At 37.5% G+C, this 22254-nt stretch overlaps 1 protein-coding gene across 1 annotated transcript in view; it reads left to right on the forward strand.

The window, feature by feature from the left end:
• LOC130684532 (tigger transposable element-derived protein 1-like) overlaps positions 1 to 12275 on the forward strand; it is a 169838-nt gene extending 157563 nt beyond the window's left edge. Inside the window, exon 3 of the mRNA XM_057505494.1 lies at positions 10814 to 12275. Coding sequence (XP_057361477.1) covers positions 10814 to 10827 — 14 coding nt within the window. The 3' untranslated portion in view covers positions 10828 to 12275. The remainder of the gene's footprint in view (positions 1 to 10813) is intronic.
• The last annotated feature ends 9979 nt before the right edge of the window (positions 12276 to 22254 follow it).

Raw genomic sequence — 22254 nt, forward strand, 5'->3', positions numbered from 1 at the left:
CTGTACAGCAAAGGACACCATCAATAGAACAAAAAGGTATCCTACAGTATGGGAGAACATATTCATAAATGACAGATCCGATAAAGGACTGACATCCAAAACATATAAAGAGCTCACATGCCTCAACAAACAAAAAGCATATAATCCAATTAAGAAATGGGCAGAGGAGCTGAATAGACAGTTCTCTAAAGAAGAAATTCAGATGGCCAACAGGCACATGAAAAGATGCTCCACATCGCTAATCATCAGAGAAATGCAAATTAAAACCACAATGAGATATCACCTCACACCAGTAAGGATCGCCATCATTGAAAAGACAAACAACAACAAATGTTGGCGAGGTTGTGGAGACAGGGAAACCCTCCTACACTGCTGGTGGGAATGTAAATTAGTTCAACCATTGTGGAAAGCAGTATGGAGGCTTCTCAGAATGCTCAAAATAGAAATACCATTTGACCCAGGAATTCCACTTCTAGGAATTTACCCTTAGAATGCAGCACTCCAGTTTGAAAAAGACAGATGCACCCTTATCCTTATGTTTATCGCTGCACTGTTTACAATAGCCAAGATATGGAAGCAACCTAAATGTCCATCAGTAGATGAATGGATAAAGAAGATGTGGTACATATACTCAATGAAATATTACACAGCCATAAGAAAAAAACAGATCCTACCATTCGCAACAACATGGATGGAGCTAGAGGGTATTATGCTCAGTGAAATAAGCCAAGCAGAGAAGGACAAGTACCAAATGATTTCACTCACCTGTGGAGTATAAGAACAAAGGAAAAACTGAGGGAACAAAACAGCAGCAGAATCACAGAACCCAAGAATGGACTAACAGTTACCAAAGGGAAAGGGACTGGGGAGGATGGGTGGGAAGGGAGGGATAAGGGTGGGGAAAAAGAAAGGGGGCATTACGATTAGCATGTACAGTGCGTGGGGGACACGGGGAGGGCTGCGCAACACAGAGAAGACAAGTAGTGATTTTACAGCATCTTACTACGCAGATGGACAGTGACTTGAAGGGGTATGTGGGGGGGACTTGGTGAAGGGGGGAGCCTAGTAAACATAATGTTCTTTCTGTAATTGTAGATTAATGATACCAAAATTAAAAAAATGAATTCCAAGATGGCTACAGCAGAGCATTAAATTAAGTCACTCAACTAGTCAATTTTATGAATCAAATTAAGTATTCAACTAGTCAATGAACTGGTCCAGGAATCCTTCATTCATCCAGTGCCTTGATCAGATGGCTGGAGAGGTGGGTTCAGCTGGGAACAAAGTGCTTTCTCACGGAGCCTCCAGCATAGCAGCCTTGGGGTAGCTGGTTTTCTACACAGAGCTCATGGCACTAAGAGTAAGGAAGACCCCTGCCCTTTCATTCTGGGTGAATGGAGATAAATTCTCAGTGAAGTACTGTTTAGTACAGGATATATCTTGAATGGTAGTTGTTAAAAAAAAGTACTTTGCATCAATAATGTACTGATTTAAAAAGAATGAAAAGAGCTAAAACATAGCCAAGGACAGCAAAAGGCATATCTATACTGTGGCCCAAACAACCATATTTCTTCAGATTTGCTGGGCTCTGGGCACTCAAAAATCAGTAAGGCACAGCCCTATTCTTACAGAGAACAGTCTACAGTGAAATGAACTCCCAAACACTCGCTTAACACTATGTGATTGATGGATGTATATGAGTGCTAACAAAAGGAAGTATGCAGGCAATGGTAAAGCATGCAGTCTACTGGGTCTCTATTGCAGCTCTGCCAGTTACTTGCTGTGTGATCCTGGGCAACATATATAACTTCTCTGTGCCTCCTTTTCCTCAAACGTAAAATAGGCACAAGACCAATCCCTACCTCATTGAGTTTCTCAAAAATTTAATAACCTACCTCTTAGAACAGTCCTTGGTGTGTAGAAAGCCCTTCATCACTGTGAACTATTACTGCTATTGCTATTACTATTCTTGCAGGCACCAGCTGGGGAGCAATTCATCCTCCTGGGTAAAGGAAAAGAAACAAAATCAAGGGAAGTGACAAAGCTGAATTTTGAAGGTTGATTCAAAGTTTGCCTAGTGGACAAGACCATATTTGGGGACAGGGGAGAAACTGTGATAACTGGAATTTTACAGACCTAATTTATTTGAAGGAACTTCACAAGTGATATATAAACATGCTGATAAAATTTGTATGTTATGGTAAAAAAACATCTTCAAATGAACTTCAAAGTCAAAAAAAATTTAGAGAACATCTTTCATTATGTTTTATGAGCTCTGGCTCTCATGATATGTAAACAGCTGAGCCTTTCAAAGGCAAGGGCCATATGCTGGTCATTTTTATATTCACTTATACTGTTGAATAAAATCAATGCGCACTTCATATTCATGGTGCTTCAGCCATTTCCCCATGACATGCTTCCTGCCAGTAGCAAGCTGGAGTCACCTGCCTGCAGCTGTAGGCAGAATTCACTTTACCATAACTCTTTATTTCTCATCTAATAATCCTGAATGCTGTGTGTTGGGACAATCATTCACTGTTGCTCAGGGAACAATCTCTACACTATTATTTACTGCACAATCCTGATTGATGACATTTTTGACTGAGTCAGGCAAATCTACGTATTCAAGGGAATGGACTCAGGAAGTTACTAAAAAAAATTTTTAGAGGCCAGAAATTGGCTGGATTTATAAAACACTGTGCAATACAGGAATTTATCATAAGCTAGAGGCATTTTTCCCCCCAAAGAAACAGAACCAAAGAATATTTTCTTATTTCAAAGGGGATTTTTGTCTTTAAAAGATGAGTTTATAAAATCAACCTTTACTTGGTGGACAGCACATGCCTGCAATGAATTCCATGAAATAAAGGATTATGACAGATTCCTTTGTTTCTGCTTAGCACTTAGCACTCTCCAGCTTCCCAGCCGCCCTGTCGCATAGGGGTTGATGCTCAAGAATAAATGCAGAGGAATTTCACCTACTCTGAGGCTGAAAATAACACGATTAATGTAAAATGAAAGTTCTATTTCTCTTTCTTGTATCTCCTTTACTAATTTTAAGTCCTAGTTTTCTTAGTAACAGATCCATTCACATATTAGAGAATTATTTCTCTGATTTCATGAGAAATTTCCAGTCTCCTTGAAATGTTTTCTGAAATATTAGCAGTTCTATGCATCCTAATCTGCCTGGTGGCAGATAAAGCTGCATTGGCTTATGTGGTTGTGGGTATCCATATTCCGTGCAAGAACTAATAGTAATAACTCATGTTTATACATACCTATTTAAATGGAAAAAAAAATTTCTGATGTCTGCAAGAGACTTTTCCACAAGTAAATCAGCATACTGACTCCAAGGAATTAAACTGATTGAGAAAAACAAGACTGAGTAGGAATCTGGTTCTTCCCAAATAACTCCTTGGTGCCCACTCATTTAATAAGTATGTACCATTGGGGGAAAACAGAAAAATTGACCTTTATGGGATCCTAAGTAATAGCTATCTAAATAACCAAGTCTTCCCTTTTAAGTAATATTGAATCACTGATAAACAGTCTTTGGGTATGTCATTCTAGAATGTGTCCTCTACCTTTCTTATCACTCCCATGATGACACTGAGACCGAAATCAAATCTTACTAGTTTGCTGAGATAATTCAAGTAGAGGGAAAGATCCTGGGCAAGGTCTAAAGAAAAAAACTTCCAGAGGTCAAAGCAGCTAGACTCTGACTCTAGATCAAAACCAACATCTTATGTGTATCATTACATTTGTTTAAATGTAAAAATCAGGAGATTTCATATAGGAATCTGGATTTCTAGAGTCTGTTGGTCATTCTGTAAGTGAAGTAACAATGGCACTGCAATCCTACCTTTCAACTGTCAGGAGGGGCTGAGTTGTGTTGCCATCTCTGGGTGGAGCCGGGATTCTCCAGTTCCTACTACTTAGAGAATATGTGAAAATTCAGTTACACCTGGGGCCTCACTGGTGTACATTTTCTTCCTAGCCTCACTACTTATTACACTAGGACAGGGGATTAATAATAAAAGTTCCATAGTCACTTATGCCCTAAATTTATTATGTGATGTTTGGCATTTTGCTGCCTATGTCCCAGAGTCCTCATCTGAAGTTATCCCTGGTCTTAGAGGTTCTCTCCAAGTTTCCCTCCTGCCCTAATGTTTTAGGAGACTGAATTCTGTTTGGTTAGGCTATTTGGTAATTTTTGTTCCCTTATTTCCCCTATTTAGTACCAAACAATCATTTTTAGTCTTGAGATAATAATAATGACATCTGACATTTAATTTCAAAACAAGTGGATTTATTTTATTTGTGTCATAAGTGCAAAAGATAATATCCATTCCTTTTCTAAAAATAGCTTTGAGATGTAATTCACATACCATGAATTTACACATTTAAAGTATACAGCTCAGTGGTTTTTGCTTATTCACAGATTTATGCAACTATCCCCATGGCCTACTGTAGAACATTATCACCTCAAAAGAAGCACTTACCCTTTTAGATATCACCCACCAAATCTCCCACCTCCCCAGCCCTAAGCAACAACTGCTTTTTGTCTCTATAAATTTGCCTATTCTGTATATTTCATATAAATGGATTCATACAATATGTAGTCTTTTGTGACTGACTTTTTTCACCTAGGATAATGTTTTTAAGGTTTATCCATGTTGTAGCATGTATGAGTAGTTCATTCCTTTTTATGGCCAAATAATATTACATTGTATGGATATACCGCTTTTGGTTTATCCATTCATCAGCTGATGAGCATTTGGGATATTTCCATCTTCTAGCTTTTATAAATAATGCTGCTATAAACATCAATGTACAAGGTTTTTTGTGGATATATGTTTTCCTTTCCTTTGAGTATATATGTAAGGAGTGGAACTGCTGGGTCATGTCACAACTGTACATTAAACCACTGGAGAAACTGTCAGACTATTTCCCAAAGTGGGTGCACCATTCTATCCCCACCAGCAGTATATGAGGGTTCCAATTTTTCCATATTCTCCCCACCCTTGTCATTAGCTGACTTTTTGATTCTAGCCATCCTAGTGGATGTGAAGTGGTATCTCACTGTGGTTTTGATTTGCTTTTCTCTGATATTGATGAACATTTTTTCAATGACTTTTAGTCATTTTTATATCTTTGGAGAAATGTCTATTCAGGTCCTTTGCTCATCTTTAAATTGGGTTTTCTTTTTATTATTAGAGTTGTAAGAGTTGTTTATATATTCTAAGTATCAGTCCTTCATCAAGATACGTGTTTGACAAATACTTTTTCCCATTCTTTAGACATGCATTTTACTTTCTTGATAGTGTACTTTAATGCACAAAAGTTGTATCTGTTTTTTTCTTTTGTTGCTTGTATGTTTAGTGTCATATCTAAAATGACTTTGCCTAACCCAAGGTTTTTACTCCCTAATGCATGAAGATTTACTTCTAGATTTTCTTTTAAGAGTTTCTTATCTTAGTTTTTAAATTTAGGTGCTTGATTCATTTTGCAGCATTTTTAAAAATATGGTTTAAAGAAGAGGTTCAACTACATTCTTTTGTATGTGGGTATCCAGTTGTCTAGCATTATTTGTTGAAAAGACTATTCTTTGGCTACTAAATGATCTTGGTACCCTAGTAGAAACTCAGTTGACCATGTACACATAGTTTTACTTCTATACATTCAACTTTATTCCATTTGTCTAAGTCTGTTTTTATTCTAGTATTACATTGTCTTGATTATCATTGCTTTGTACTATGTTTAAAGTTGGGAAGCATGAATCCTACCACTTTGTTCTTCTATTTCAAAATTGTTTTGGCTATTCTAAGACCATTGGAATTCCATGTGAATTTTAGAAGCATTTTATTAATTTCTATAAAGATATCAGCTGGGATTCTAGTAGGGATTGAGTTGAATCTGTAGATCAGTTTATGGAATATTGCCACCTAAGCAATGTTGTATTTTCCAGTCCATGAACATGGAATATTTTTCCATTTGTTTAATTCATTAAATTTTTTCAGCAATATTTTGAAGTTTTTAGGGGTTAAAAATTTCATTTCTATGTTAAATTTATTACTATTTTAATTTTATTCTTTTTGATGCTATTATAAATGTGATTATTTTATTAATTTCATTTTATTTTTATTTTTCATTGGAAGTGTATATAAATGTAGTTGAACTTTCTATATTGATCTTATATCCTACAACACTGATGACTTCATTTATTAGTTCTAATAGTTTATTAGTAGATTCCTAGGACTTTTCTATATAGAGAATCATGTCACCTGAGATAGTTTCATTTCTTCCTTTCAGATCTAGATGCTTTTTATTTCTTGTTCTTGCCCAATTGCTATGACTAGAAACTCCAACACAGTGTTGAATAGAAATGGTTTATTTCTTCTTCCAGTTGTTAAGGGGAAAGAATCTAGTCTTTTATTTTAAGTATGATATTAGCTGTAAGCTCTTTGTAGTTGTTTTTTATCAGATCGAAGAAGTTGCCTTCTATTCTTAGTTTGTTTAGTGTTTTGTTTTAAATCATGAATGCATATTGGATATTGTCAAATGCTTCATCTGAATCTATTGAGATGATCATGTAATTGTTTTTATTCTATTGATATGATGCATTACCTTAACTTATTTTTCAATGTTAAACCAACATTGCATTCTTGGGATTGATCCCACTTTGTCATGATTTATAATCCTTTTAACACATTGCTATATTTGGTTTGCTAGTATTTTGTTGAGGATTTTTGCATTTATATTCATAAGAGATAATGTTCTATAGTTTTCTTGTGATGTTTGCCTAGCTTTGGTGTCATGGTAATACTGGACAAATAGAATGAGATAGAACGTATTTCCTCCTTTTCTAACTTTTGGAAGTTTGCAAAGAATTGGTATTAATTGTTCTTTAAGTGCATGGTAGAAATCAACGGTGAAGTCATTTGGGCTAAGAATTTTCCTTCTGGGTAGCTTTTTTTTATTACTAATTCAATCACTTTGTTATTTATAGGTCTATTAAGATTGTCTATTTCTTCATAAATCAGTAACAGTAGTTTGTGTTTCCCTAGGAATTTATCCATCTCACCTAAGTTCATTTATTTGCATGCAATTGTTTATAGTACAATTGTTCTTAGTATTCATTTATATTCTTTTTTATTTTTGTAAGGTTGGTAGAAATGTCCTTTCTTTCATTCTGGTAGTTTGAGTCTTCCCTTTTGTCCTCTTAGTTAATCTAGGTAAAGGTTTGTCAATTTTGCTATTCTTTAAAAAAAAAATACCAGCTTTTGCTTTCAGTGATTTTCTCTATTGTTTTTCTATTCTCTATTTCATTAATTTACACTTTAATCTTTAGTACTTCTTCCTTCTGCATGCTTAGATTAGTAAGATTTTCCCCCAGTGTCTTAAGTACAAGGTAGGTTATTGACTTGAATATTTCTTCCTTCTTGACATAGACAGTTAACAGCTATCAATTTCCTTTTAAAAACTGATTTCGCTCTATTCTGTATGTTTTAGTTTGTCATGTCTAAATTTTCAGTAATGTCAAAGTATTTTCCAGTCTTCCTTTTGAAATCTTCTGTGACTTGTTATTTAGGACCATGTGGCTGAATTTCAGTATATTTGCATATTTCTCAAGTTATTGGCTTCTAATTTCATTCCTTCTATATTTGGAGAACATACTTGACCTTGTCTCTATATTTTTTAATTTATTGAAGTTTGTTTTATGGCCTACCATATGAGTGATCCTGAAGACTTTTCCATGTGCACTTGGAAAGAATGTATATTCTGTTGCTGTTGGTTGGAATGTTCTATAGATGTATATATGAGTTCTAGTACAGAGGTTTTATTAAGTGTTTCAGGTAGGATGCTATTATAATTGGTATTTTAAAAATTTCCTTTTCCAACTCTTGGCTTCTAATATATAGAAATACAATTAAATTTTGTATATTAACCTTGTACTCTGTGGCTTTGATTAATTCATTTATTAGTTCTATTATTGTTTGGCAAATTCTTGAGGATTTGGCATATAAAAATTATGTTCCATGAAAATAAAGACAATTTGATTTCTTCCTCTCCAATTTAGTATCTTCACTTCTCTTTTTGCTTTTTGTATAATTCACTTTTTATTTGTCTATTGATATACTAAGACCTCTGGCATAATGCTGAATAGAAATGGTGAAGGAAACCATCTTTACATTAGTCCTGATATTAAGGGAAAAGAGGTCAACCTTTTGCCATTGAGTGTAATGTTAACTGTAGCTTTTTTTGTAGATGGCTTTTATCAGATTGATGAAGTTCCCTTCAAATACTACTTTGCAGACAGCTTTTATTAGGAATGGATGTTGAATTTCATGAAATGCCTTTTTCAGCATTTTTTCAATGGTCATTTATTTTATAGCCATATTTTTTCTGTTAATATGGTGAATTATATTGATTGATTTTCAATTATTATACCAACCTTGAATTCCTTGGATAGAACCACTTGTTCATGATCTATATCCTCTCTAATTATTGCTGTATTTAATTCACTGATATTTTTAAAAGATTACTCTCTGTCCATAAGGAATATTGGTCTGTATATTTCTTGTAATAACTTGTTAAGTTTTGGTATCAGTGTTACACTGACCTCACAGAACAAATTTGGAAGTTTTCTACCTTTATTTTCTGAAAGAGCTTACATCAGATTTTTTTAAATTGATGGTATGCATTTTGTCTTCAAGATCTGTTTAAATTTTTAAAAATTAATGAGTCCCCAAAGAACTTTTATTTATGTGGATTACCTTTATCCATATGCTGTATAAAAAATTAAAATAGGAAAATTTAAAATGTTTATCAACTTATTAAAAAAATAGTAATTTATAATAAATATTTTTCTGAAAAATAAGTATACTTTCAAAAACAATATTTTGTGAGAAGAGAGGCATTGTTTCACATTTTTACCAGTGTCTTTCATGTACAGCTTAACAGAAGGCAGCTTGTTTTCCCTTTTGGCTCTGTATTCAGTCTGTTGCAACATCACAAGCCTATGGAAAAATTCACTCGTAAGAGGCTAAATATAGAAAAGGCAAAGAAGTTCCTAGTATTCCTATAGGAATAATTTTGACTTTGTATTTCCTGCCATTTTAGATGATCTGTTTCTTCTTGGGTCTGGCTTTGTAAACTGTGTTATTTAAGGAATTTGTTCATTTTTTAAGTCATTATGTGTATTAGCATAAAGGTGTTTATCAAATTCCCTGATTATCTTTCTAATGTCAGGGATCTGTAAGATATTTCCTGTGTCACTCCTGCTATTGGTAATCTTGATCCTCTCTTCTTTTCTTAACCCGTTTAACTAGGGTTTTATCAGTGTAATTATTTTCAAAACTCTACATTTTATTGGATATGTAGGATACCTTGTAGGGAGCCCAGATTATGCTGACTTCCTTCATAGGGTGCTGAGTTTTGTTCTGGCAACTAATTACTTGTGGATCCTTTTGATCCTGTTAAGCTTAGTATTATTCTTTGTTAGTTTGGATCTATTTTTATTTTGCTTTATTCCTAGAGTGTGGCTCTTACTCTGGAGTATGGTGCATACTTGTAAGATTTGGCCTCTCTAAAATTGAAACTGAATGTCTGAGGTATTCGGTGAGATCTCTTCACTGTGGCTGGAGTGGAACTCCAACCTTGTCCGGACTGCATTACTGCCGGTGTCTTCTTTAATGGGTCAGCCGTGCAGGAGTTTCTCCCAGCTTGCCCTCCTCCCCAGGCAGCTTCCTCTATCAAGTACCCTTTCCTGCTAATTGCAGTCAGTTCAGCCACCCCTAACCTTGACCTCAGACTTTTCTGTTCAGCAAAACTGCCCTCTTGCTTTGCCTCCAGCAACCTGCCAGCTGGTAAGTGTCTCCGAACAGAAAGTCAGGGCACGTATAGGGCTTAACTTATGTGTTTTCATTCTCTCAAAGTTCACAATCCCGTGGTCCCTGTGTCCAATTACTGAGATCACTTGGCTCATGTACACTGTCTCCTTGTTTATGGTGGGACAAGTCTGGTACTGGTTACTCTGGCAGAGCTGTAAACAGAAGTCCCTATACCCCTTTTAAAAAATGTATGCTAGTTAGCAAATCAAATACTTAGGTTGACATCATCCTTCTATCACATAAATCAAGCTTTGAAATTCCCCCCAAAATAGAATTTTCAGTGTTCAAAAAACTAAAAGTAGGACAATAACATTATTTGACTACTCTGAGATGATGATCAACATGTAATAGAGGATTTCCAGATTTTTCTAATCCTGAATCCTCTCGTATCTAATTAAATGTCTTAGAACTTTCCAGCAATTTCTATCTTCTCTATGTTCACTTGGTATTATTCATGCTCATACTATCCTATATCCTCTGCATTTTTTCCCTCTGATCACCACTTTTTGAATACTACTTTCTCCCTAAATTCACCCATAACCTTTACTCTTGCCTATAATTCTTTCAGTAAGTATATACATATACATATGTAAATTTTGTGATTTACATGGCACTCACTATATGCTAAGCCCTTTGCTAGGCATTATAAATAAAGAAATACAAAAAATGATAAAGCTGTTATGAGTCTTATATCACTTAAGATATGTCTTAATTAGGGTTCCCCTAAAAGCAGAGCATGTGACAAGGTCTTGAGTACTGATTACTGATAGTAGATTTGGAGGTGATCCTAGGAAACAGGAATGAAGGGGAGGAAAGTATGAGATGGGAAAAGAGAAACATTCAATATTAAGGTTGCTGCTGTAGAAACAGGGGCTTGATTCCTGCTGGAATTTCTTAAGAAGTTACAAAAGTCCTCTCAGTCAGGTCCACCTGAAGACTGGAAGACGGGAGCGCTTGTTCACTGGTTCCCATCTCCGACTGGCTGTGACTGGCTGTGCTCCTGCTTGAGCAGAGCAGGCGCCTGTGGGGCCAGAGACAGCCTTGGGGCAGAAAGGAAGGCGACAACTGGAGAAGCGTGGCTACTAAGGGAGGTGAGTGTGAGCTTGCAAGGAATAGTCTATCGCAGCTGCAACTGAAATCTGAATGGGCCAAGGGGATGTGACATGTGGCCCCAGAGACAGCTGCCATGGGTGGAAATATCAAACCTAGTCTCTGAAAAATTTAAGTACCTTGATAAAAACCTAGCAGTGTGATAGAGTGAATGAGTGTGTGTGTGTGTGTGTGTGCATGCGTGTGTGCACACGTGCATGTGTGTGCAGGAATATAAATTCAGATTGGGTGGTTCGGGGAGGACTCTCTGGGGAGGCAGCATTGAAGCTGATACTAAGGAACAGGGGATAAGCAGGATGCAGAGAAAGAGGATTCTAGGCTGAGGAAGAGAAGTACAAAGGTCCTTAGACAGCATAAGTATGGCATATTTGAAGAGCAAATGGCAGAGGCCCCTTGAAAGCAGAAGACGAGGTAAGAGACATAGACAGGGACTAGATTACATCACTTAGAGTCTGCATGGCCATAGTAAGGAGTTTGGAATTTATCCTAAGTCATTTGGAAAACCATTGGAAGATTTCATGCAGGGGAGTAATATGATTTTATATTTGTTTTTTATGATACTAGGGGGACATAATGACTCTTTGATTCATACATGTTAAGCATTCCTGAAAGTTTCAATGCAGTTAGTTACAGTAGTAATTAACACCAGAAAATAGTCCTTATTTTGGTTTTATCCCCAGTTGTACTTAAATCACTATCTTTGACAAAACTCCCACTCCTTTGCAGTTCACTATTGCCAAATTTAATACTCACATTTCAGAGTTCATTGAGAAAGCAGTAATAGCAATGAATGGATGTCAGAATGTCCCAGCACTCCAAGCTGATGAAGATTCATTCATTAAAGTTGTTATGAAAAAAGTCAGTGTGAAAACGCAACTTTTGTATGGTAACTCACCAAGGTTATTATGGCTACATTTATCTCAAGCAAAAAGATGGTTAATTTTTAGATCTTGAAAATGTTACTAAATGTTAAGCCACAAAATTCTCACATAAACTCTTAGGTTAATATAATTTGCTTTTTTACGATCAAGTAATTTTTATTGGTGATTGCATAGTCTAACATAAATGCTGACATGGAACACAGAATGCCCAGCTCTAACATTAATTTGTTCTGTGACAACGATCGATCACAAAATGATCACAAAGTATGTACTGAGTATCTGGCGTGTATGTGCCTTACACAGGAGTTACAAAAATATAAGATATGCTCATGTCCACTGGATCAAAAAATATAATCACTACCTCAAATTTCATTAGAAATGTACAGGAAATACTTCATTGACACTCTGACACATAACTATTAAAAAAAAAAAAGGACTTGGTTTGGACAAGGCTCAGAAAAAAGTGTCCTACCTACAGTCCAATGTAAGAGTTAAGATTGCACTTCACTTTTTTTAAAAGCCATAAATTATAGTTTCAGGGGTTAAGATTTTCCTGCTTAATGTAATTCTCTTATTGAATTAAGATACACTACCCTGTTTCCCAGATATTCCACCACGTACTTAACAGTCCATCTGTGCATTAGAACATTAAGATGGTTCTATTCCTAACACTTTCTCAGGAATTGCAGGTGACAGTGAAGACATTTTCATTTCTTGTGGTTCATACTTTCCTGATTGAATGCTGAATGTGATTCTGGTCTGATGCATTCTCTTCCTTGGCTTAAAAAAGCATCAACTTGACCTTGGGAAGATGGCGGCGTGAGTAGAGCAGCGGAAATCTCTTCCCAAAACAACATATATCTATGAAAATATAACAAAGACAACCCTTCCTAGAATAAAGACCAGAGGACACAGGACAATATCCAGACCACATGCGCACCTGCGAGAACCCAGCGCCTCGTGAAGGGGGTAAGATACAAGCCCCGGCCCCGCGGGAGCCGAGCGCCCATCCCCCCAGCTCCCGGCGGGAGAAGAGCAGGCAGAGCGGGAGGGAGACGGAGCCCAGGGCTGCCGAACACCCAGCCCCAGCCATCCGGGCCAGAGTGCAGGGCCCTCGATACTGGGAAAACAGGGCAGCAAGAACAGTGAGCAGGCACTGGAGGCTGGGCCACAGAGGACATAAGAAAAGCGCGCGACCATTTTCTTTTTTCTTTTTTTGCTTTTCTGCTGTTTTGTTTTGGGGAGCGCTTTTTGGAAGTCTTAAAGGGATAGGGACCCCAATACTAGGGAAACAGGGCAGCAAGACCAGTGAGCAGAGGCCTGAGGCTGGCACCGGAGAATAAAGTAAAACGAGCGACCACCTTTTTTTTTTTAATTAAAAAAAAATTTTCTTTTTTTTTAATTAAAAAATTTTTTTCTTTTTTTTTTTTTTTTGGTGGTCATTGTTTTGTTTTGGTGGGTGCTTTTTGGAAGTCTTAAAGGGGCAGGGCGGATCACTTAATCCAGAGGTAGGGAATCCGGGGATCTCTGGGCACCCTAACCCCTGGGCTGCAGGGAGCAGGGGGGCCCCTTACGGAGATAAATAGCCTCCCAGCCGCTCCTGCTCCAACGCGACTCCACCACTTTGGAGCAGCTGCCCGAGCCAGGCCACGCCCACAGCAACAGCGGAGATTAACTCCATAGCAGCCGGGCAGGAAGCAGAAACCCTGTCTGCGCGCAGCTGCGCAGCACAAGCCACTAGAGGCCGCTGTTCTCCCAGGAGAGGAGGGCCACAAACCAACAAGAAAGGAAGTCCTTCCAGCCGTCACTCGCCCCAGCTCTGCAGACTATTCCTATCACCATGAAAAGGCAAAGCTACAGGCAGACAAAGATCACAGAGACAACACCAGAGAAGGAGACAGACCTAACCAGTCTTCCTGACAAAGAATTCAAAATAAGAATCATAAACATGCTGACAGAGATGCAGAGAAATACGCAAGAGAAATGGGATGAAGTCCGGAGGGAGATCACAGATGCCAGAAAGGAGATCGCAGAAATGAAACAAACTCTGGAAGGGTTTATAAGCAGAATGGATAGAATGCAAGAGGCCATTGATGGAATTGAAATCAGAGAACAGGAACGCATAGAAGCTGACATAGAGAGAGACAAAAGGATCTCCAGGAATGAAACAATATTAAGAGAACTGTGTGACCAATCCAAAAGGAACAATATCCGTATTATAGGGGTCCCAGAAGAAGAAGAGAGAGGAAAAGAGATGGGAAGTATCTTAGAAGAAATAATTGCTGAAAACTTCCCCAAACTGGGGGAGGAAATAATCGAACAGACCACGGAAATACACAGAACCCCCAACAGAAAGGATCCAAGAAGGACAACACCAAGACACATAATAATTAAAATGGCAAAGATCAAGGACAAGGAAAGAGTGTTAAAGGCAGCTAGAGAGAAAAAGGTCACCTATAAAGGGAAACCCATCAGGCTAACATCAGATTTCTCAACAGAAACCCTACAGGCCAGAAGAGAATGGCATGATATATTTAATACAATGAAACAGAAGGGCCTTGAACCAAGGATACTGTATCCAGCACGACTATCATTCAAATATGACGGTGGGATTAAACAATTCCCAGACAAACAAAAGCTGAGGGAATTTGCTTCCCACAAACCACCTCTACAGAACATCTTACAGGGACTGCTCTAGATGGGAGCACTCCTAGAAAGAGCACACAACAAAACACCCAACATATGAAGAATCGAGGAGGAGGAACAAGAAGGGAGAGAAGAAGAGAATCTCCAGACAGTGTATATAACAGCTCAATAAGCGAGCTAAGTTAGGCAGTAAGATACTAAAGAGGCTAACCTTGAACCTTTGGTAACCACGAATTTAAAGCCTGCAATGGCAATAAGTACATATCTTTCAATAGTCACCCTAAATGTTAATGGGTTGAATGCACCAATCAAAAGACACAGAGTAACAGAATGGATAAAAAAGCAAGACCCATCTATATGCTGCTTACAAGAAACTCACCTCAAACCCAAAGACATGTACAGACTAAAAGTCAAGGGATGGAAAAACATATTTCAAGCAAACAACAGTGAGAAGAAAGCAGGGGTTGCAGTACTAATATCAGACAAAATAGACTTCAAAACAAAGAAAGTAAAAAGAGATAAAGAAGGACACTACATAATGATAAAGGGCTCAGTCCAACAAGAGGATATAACCATTCTAAATATATATGCACCCAACACAGGAGCACCAGCATATGTGAAACAAATACTAACAGAACTAAAGGGGGATATAGACTGCAATGCATTCATTCTAGGAGACTTCAACACACCACTCACCCCAAAGGATAGATCCACTGGGCAGAAAATAAGTAAGGACACGGAAGCACTGAACAACACAGTAGAGCAGATGGACCTAATAGACATCTATAGAACTCTACATCCAAAAGCAACAGGATATACATTCTTCTCAAGTGCACATGGAACATTCTCCAGAATAGACCACATACTAGGCCACAAAAAGAACCTCAGAAAATTCCAAAAGATTGAAATCCTACCAACCAACTTTTCAGACCACAAAGGCATAAAACTAGAAATAAACTGTACAAAGAAAGCAAAAAGGCTCACAAACACATGGAGGCTTAACAACACGCTCCTAAATAATCAATGGATCAATGACCAAATCAAAATGGAGATCCAGCAATATATGGAAACAAATGACAACAACAACACTAAGCCCCAACTTCTGTGGGACACAGCAAAAGCAGTCTTCAGAGGAAAGTATATAGCAATCCAAGCATATTTAAAAAAGGAAGAGCAATCCCAAATGAATGGTCTAATGTCACAATTATCGAAATTGGAAAAAGAAGAACAGATGAGGCCTAAGGTCAGCAGAAGGAGGGACATAATAAAGATCAGAGAAGAAATAAATAAAATTGAGAAGAATAAAACAATAGCAAAAATCAATGAAACCAAGAGCTGGTTCTTCAAGAAAATAAACAAAATAGATAAGCCTCTAGCCAGACTTATTAAGAAGAAAAGAGAGTCAACACAAATCAACAGTATCAGAAACGAGAAAGGAAAAATCACGACGGACCCACGGAAATGCAAAGAATTATTGGAGAATACTATGAAAACCTATATGCTAACAAGCTGGGAAACCTAGGAGAAATGGACAACTTCCTAGAAAAATACAACCTTCCAAGATTGACCCAGGAAGAAACAGAAAATCTAAACAGACCAATTACCAGCAACGAAATTGAAGCGGTAATCAAAAAACTACCAAAGAACAAAACCCCCGAGCCAGATGGATTTACCTCAGAATTTTATCAGACATACAGAGAAGACATAATACCCATTCTCCTTAAAGTTTTCCAAAAAATAGAGGAGGAGGGGATACTCCCAAACTCATTCTATGAAGCTAACATCACCCTAATACCAAAACCAGGCAAAGACCCCACCAAAAAAGAAAACTACAGACCAATATCCCTGATGAACGTAGATGCAAAAATACTCAACAGAATATTAGCAAACCGAATTCAAAAATACATCAAAAGGATCATACACCATGACCAAGTGGGATTCATCCCAGGGATGCAAGGATGGTACAACATTCGAAAGTCCATCAACATCATCCACCACATCAACAAAAAGAAAGACAAAAACCACATGATCATCTCCATAGATGCTGAAAAAGCATTTGACAAAGTTCAACATCCATTCATGTTAAAAACTCTCAGCAAAATGGGAATAGAGGGCAAGTACCTCAACATAATAAAGGCCATCTATGATAAACCGACAGCCAACATTATATTGAACAGCGAGAAGCTGAAAGCATTTCCTCTGAGATCGGGAACTAGACAGGGATGCCCACTCTCTCCACTGTTATTTAACATAGTACTGGAGGTCCTGGCCACGGCAATCAGACAAAACAAAGAAATACAAGGAATCCAGATTGGTAAAGAAGAAGTTAAACTGTCACTATTTGCAGATGACATGATACTGTACATAAAAAACCCTAAAGACTCCACCCCAATACTACTAGAACTGATATTGGAATACAGCAAAGTTGCAGGATACAAAATCAACACACAGAAATCTGTGGCTTTCCTATATACTAACAATGAACCAACAGAAAGAAAAATCAGGAAAACAACTCCATTCACATTTGCATCAAAAAAAATAAAATACCTAGGAATAAACCTAACCAAAAAAGTGAAAGACTTATACTCTGAAAACTACAAGTCACTCTTAAGAGAAATTAGAGGGGACACTAACAGATGGAAACTCATCCCATGCTCGTGGCTAGGAAGAATTAATATCGTCAAAATGGCCATCCTGCCCAAAGCAATATACAGATTTGATGCAATCCCTATGAAACTATCAGCAACATTCTTCAATGAACTGGAACAAATAATTCAAAAATTCATATGGAAACACCAAAGACCCCGAATAGCCAAAGCAATCCTGAGAAAGAAGAATAAAGTAGGGGGGATCTCACTCCCCAACTTCAAGCTCTACTATAAAGCCATAGTAATCAAGACAATTTGGTACTGGCACAAGAGCAGAGCCACAGACCAATGGAACAGACTAGACAATCCAGACATTAACCCAGACATATATGGTCAATTAATATTTGATAAAGGAGCCATGGACATACAAGGGCGAAATGACAGTCTCTTCAACAGGTGGTGCTGGCAAAACTGGACAGCTACATGTAGGAGAATGAAACTGGACCATTGTCTAACCCCATATACAAAAGTAAACTCAAAATGGATCAAAGACCTGAACGTAAGCCATGAAACCATTAAACTCTTGGAAGAAAACATAGGCAAAAACCTCTTAGACATAAACATGAGTGGCCTCTTATTGAACATATCTCCCCGGGCAAGGAAAACAACAGCAAAAATGAATAAGTGGGACTATATTAAGCTGAAAAGCTTCTGTACAGCAAAAGACACCATCAATAGAACAAAAAGGAACCCTACAGTATGTGAGAATATCTTTGAAAATGACACATCCGATAAAGGCTTGACGTCGAGAATATATGAAGAGCTCACACGCCTCAACAAACAAAAAACAAATAACCCAATTAAAAAATGGGCAGAGGAACTGAACAGACAGTTCTCCAAAAAAGAAATACAGATGGCCAACAGACACATGAAAAGATGCTCCACATCGCTAATGATCAGAGAAATGCAAATTAAAACTACAATGAGGTATCACCTCACACCAGTAAGGATGGCTGCCACCCAAAAGACAAACAACAACAAATGTTGGCGAGGCTGTGGGAAAGGGGAATCCTCCTACACTGCTGGTGGGAATGTAAATTAGTTCAACCATTGTGGAAAGCAGTATGGAGGTATATCAAAATGCTCAAAACAGACTTACCATTTGACCCAGGAATTGCACTCCTAGGAATTTACCCTAAGAACGCAGCAATCAAGTTTGAGAAAGACAGATGTACCCCTATGTTTATTGCAGCACTATTTACAATAGCCAAGAATTGGAAACAACCTAAATGTCCATCAATAGATGAATGGATAAAGAAGATGTGGTACATATACACAATGGAATACTACTCAGCCATAAGAAAAGGGCAAATCCAATCATTTGCAGCAACATGGATGGAGCTGGAGGGTATTATGCTCAGTGAAACAAGCCAAGCGGAGAAAGAGAAATACCAAATGATTTCACTTATCTGTGGAATATAAGAACAAAGGAAAAACTGAAGGAACAAAACAGCAGCAGAATCACAGAACTCAAGAATGGACTAACAGGTACCAAAGGGAAAGGGACTGGGGAGGATGGGGGGGTAGGGAGGGATAAGGGGTTGGGAGAAGTATGGGGGTATTAAGATTAACATGCATGGGGGGTAGGAGAAAAGGGAGGGCTGTACAACACAGAGAAGGCAAGTAGTGATTCTACAACATTTTGCTATGCTGATGTACAGTGACTGTAAAGGGGTTTATAGGGGAGACCTGGTATAGGGGAGAGCCTAGTAAACATAATATTCGTCATGTAAGTGTAGATTAGTGATACCAAAAAAAAAAAACAAAAAAACAAAAAAAAAAGGGCAGTTCCTGTGTGGTAACCTCCAATGAGTTCTACACAAGGTTATAAAGGGCATATAAAAGTGTAGGCAAAGGGTCTGTTTGCGTTTATACAGAAAATCAAAGCCTAATTGGGCTACCCCGAAAATGAACTAAGATACAATATGAAAGAGAACTTCCAACATCAGCACTCTCTGGAAGACTCATGCCAGAAGATGATCATCAAAAAACCCCAACACAGATCCACGCACTGCTACAGCTGTAGATGCACTCATCCCACCAGTTCCTGGACTTGCCATGGGAATGAGGAAGGAGATATCTAAGCTGGCCTGTGCATACAGTAAAACAACAAATTTGACTGGATCTATTCTGTTGGAACTCAACCAAGAATTAGGAGAAGTGCAAATTGTAGCGCTCCAAAATCTTACAACTCCAGACTATTTACTGTTAAAAGAACATAAGGGATGTGAACATTCCCCAGGAATGGGTTGTTTTAATTTGTCTGATTTCTCTCAGACTGTTCAAGTTCAGTTGGACAATATCCACCATATCATAGATAAGTTTTCACAAATGCCTAAGGTGCCTAACTGGTTTTCTTGGTTTCACTGGAGATGGCTGGTAATTACAGGTATGCTTTGGTTATGTAACTGTACTCCTATTATGTTAATGTGTGTGCACAATTTAAGTAGTAGCTTAAAACCTATATATGCTGAAGTTACTCTACAAGAAGATATGTCAAAGAAATAATCAATCTTCCCATGTTTTCTTCCGCCTGCTACTTCTATAGCTTTTCTTCTTCCTTCCTAATTACAACCCTTAAATAGAATTCGTGCCTCATATCAAATTTACCGAGTATCATAATTCTTCCAAGTGGTAAAGATACCTCAAGACAAATGCTGGGCATAGAAGCTACAGGGCATAAATATGCAAAGAAGTAAAAAGCTAACCATTTCAAACAATAAAGCTTCTCTCTCACTTACCAACTTTACATTTCCCTGTATGGCCCCGGAAGATGACTGGTTAGCCAGAGACGGGTAAGATTCCTCAAGGGAGGAACAACCTAAGACAGGCACAGTCGCAGGGGGGCCATCAGGTGAGAAATTGGGGATCAACAGAGGTGAGGCTTAGAACCTCACCCCCCCCATTCTGAGAGAAATCTTCTGCATACATGGATGTTTTATTGCCCTTGTCTAGCTTGGATTAACACATAGTCTACAGGCACACACCTGATCCATCTACATTTGCTCTCTTACAACACTAAACTATGTTTTCTACCTTTATCTTGTATCTACCTATCACTTCAGCATTTTATTAAAAATAATAATAATAAAGAGAGAAATGTGGTATTCACATATAAATCAAGTATAAAAACCAAATGAGTATTCATATTTGAACTGTTTATAGTTCATAATGCATGAGCAAAACAGAAAGTTTCTGTGATGACTGCCCTTGTACTGTTCACTATGTAACTTATTCATTATGTAAGAATTTGTTCTACATGTAAGAACTTGTTTGTTATGCCTCAGAAAATTGGAGACTGATGGAAATTAGGCTTGGGGTGGATTAGTGATTGTGCATTGAGCATTGACTCCCCTATACAGAATTTTATTATTGTTAACAACCATTTGATCAATAAATATGAGAGATGCCCTCACAAAAAAAAAAAAAAAAAAAGGACAGACTTCCAATGGTAAAATAAATAAGTAACCGGGATGTAATGTATAGCATAAGGAATATAGTCAAGATAGTGTAACAGCTTGGTAGGGTGATAGCTGGAACCTAGAATTATGTATATAAATGTTTTATCACTGTGTTGTACACTTGAAACTAATGTAATGTAATACTGTGCGTCAACTACCCTTCAATAAAAAATAATTATCTGAAAAAAAAAAAAAAAAAGCATCAACTCCAGTAGTCAGAATGCCCAGTTTCACATATATCATTCTTATTCTTCTATATTAAGTTTCAAGTGACTTTTCTTGCTTTACAGTTTCTCTGTCTTCAAACAGTTAGGATCCCTTTTGCTTCCTTTGATTTATAAGTCAACATTTGAAAAAGCGTGACCACAAAGTGGGTGACTTTGCCAACCTCAGAAGGAAGATTGCTAGAAGAAATCTGTAACCAACCGGAAACAACTCTTTGATCTGTGAATGGAAATCACCTCTTGTAGGAAAAGTGACACATACATTTGTATATATTTACTGACCTTGGTAAGTGTAAGAGAGGCTGTACTTCCTTTGATTTGGCTATGCACTTTCAGGACTCAAGAGTTTTAAATAACTATAGCTAAATATAGATGCTGCTGGTTGAGCAAGGTCATTCTAGAGCTGTCCATCACTATTTGGTAAATAACCTCTTTTATAGACTACTTTAAAGTAGCCAGCTTATAACAATGTTTATTACCCACTGTCTGTGTTAAGGTCAAGCTCAAACCTTTCTGTATGCAAAAAGGGAAGTAGGTCAGTGCCATCTTTCATATGGAGGAAGCTTTGATTTGAGTTTGGGGGTATAAAGAGAAATGGAAAACCTTACTTGCCAGAAATGCATCAGAAGCACAAGTAAAGCAAAAAAGACACGACTTAAAAATAACTCAAATGCATTTTAAATTGACAAATCACTCACCTCTGTAACGTCCTGTCACTGTAGAGCTTGAAACCTTTAGGGCATCAGATAAGATACACTTCCATGGAAGAAACTAAAGATCACTTGAGAAAAATCAGAAGAAAAAGTGTTTTGCCCTAAATCAAATTGTAGAGAATCTGTTGCCCTAGATCCCTTCCTCCCAATGCATACTCAAGGTAGAGTTTATGAAAAATAAAGAAGAAAGGTCACTTTTAAAAGACTCTTGGAGAAAACAATGCTAATTAGATCAAAGGGGAAAAATTGGGCTTCACCCAGTGGCTAAAGAAAACATGATAAAAGAGCTACCATGTTTTCTATAGCTTTGTTTAGAACAGACAGAAATCTGGATTTCCAAGGGAGGCAATCCAATGATCAAGAAAACTCAAAAGGATGATGTCAGGAGAAAAGTAGAAGTTAATGAGCTAAGGGCTGGGAACAAATTTTAACAAGTGAGAATCGGGCCAATCTGTTCACCAGAAACGCTAACTATTGGCTTGAGTTGCTCCAATTGATCAGCTGCTGTATCCATCCCATAATCAGACAAACACAAGTGCCTAAATGTATTAACAAACTGACTCTAGCTGCCACATGATTTTTTAATTTCCAGTTTGAAAATGCATATACTTGTGATATTTATTAGATGCTGTAAACTCTTTGCAGGGGGTGGGAAGAAAAGACATTTTCCTGTTACAT

The sequence above is a fragment of the Manis pentadactyla genome, chromosome 8, assembly GCF_030020395.1.
Source record: "Manis pentadactyla isolate mManPen7 chromosome 8, mManPen7.hap1, whole genome shotgun sequence".
Classification (NCBI taxonomy): domain Eukaryota; kingdom Metazoa; phylum Chordata; class Mammalia; order Pholidota; family Manidae; genus Manis; species Manis pentadactyla.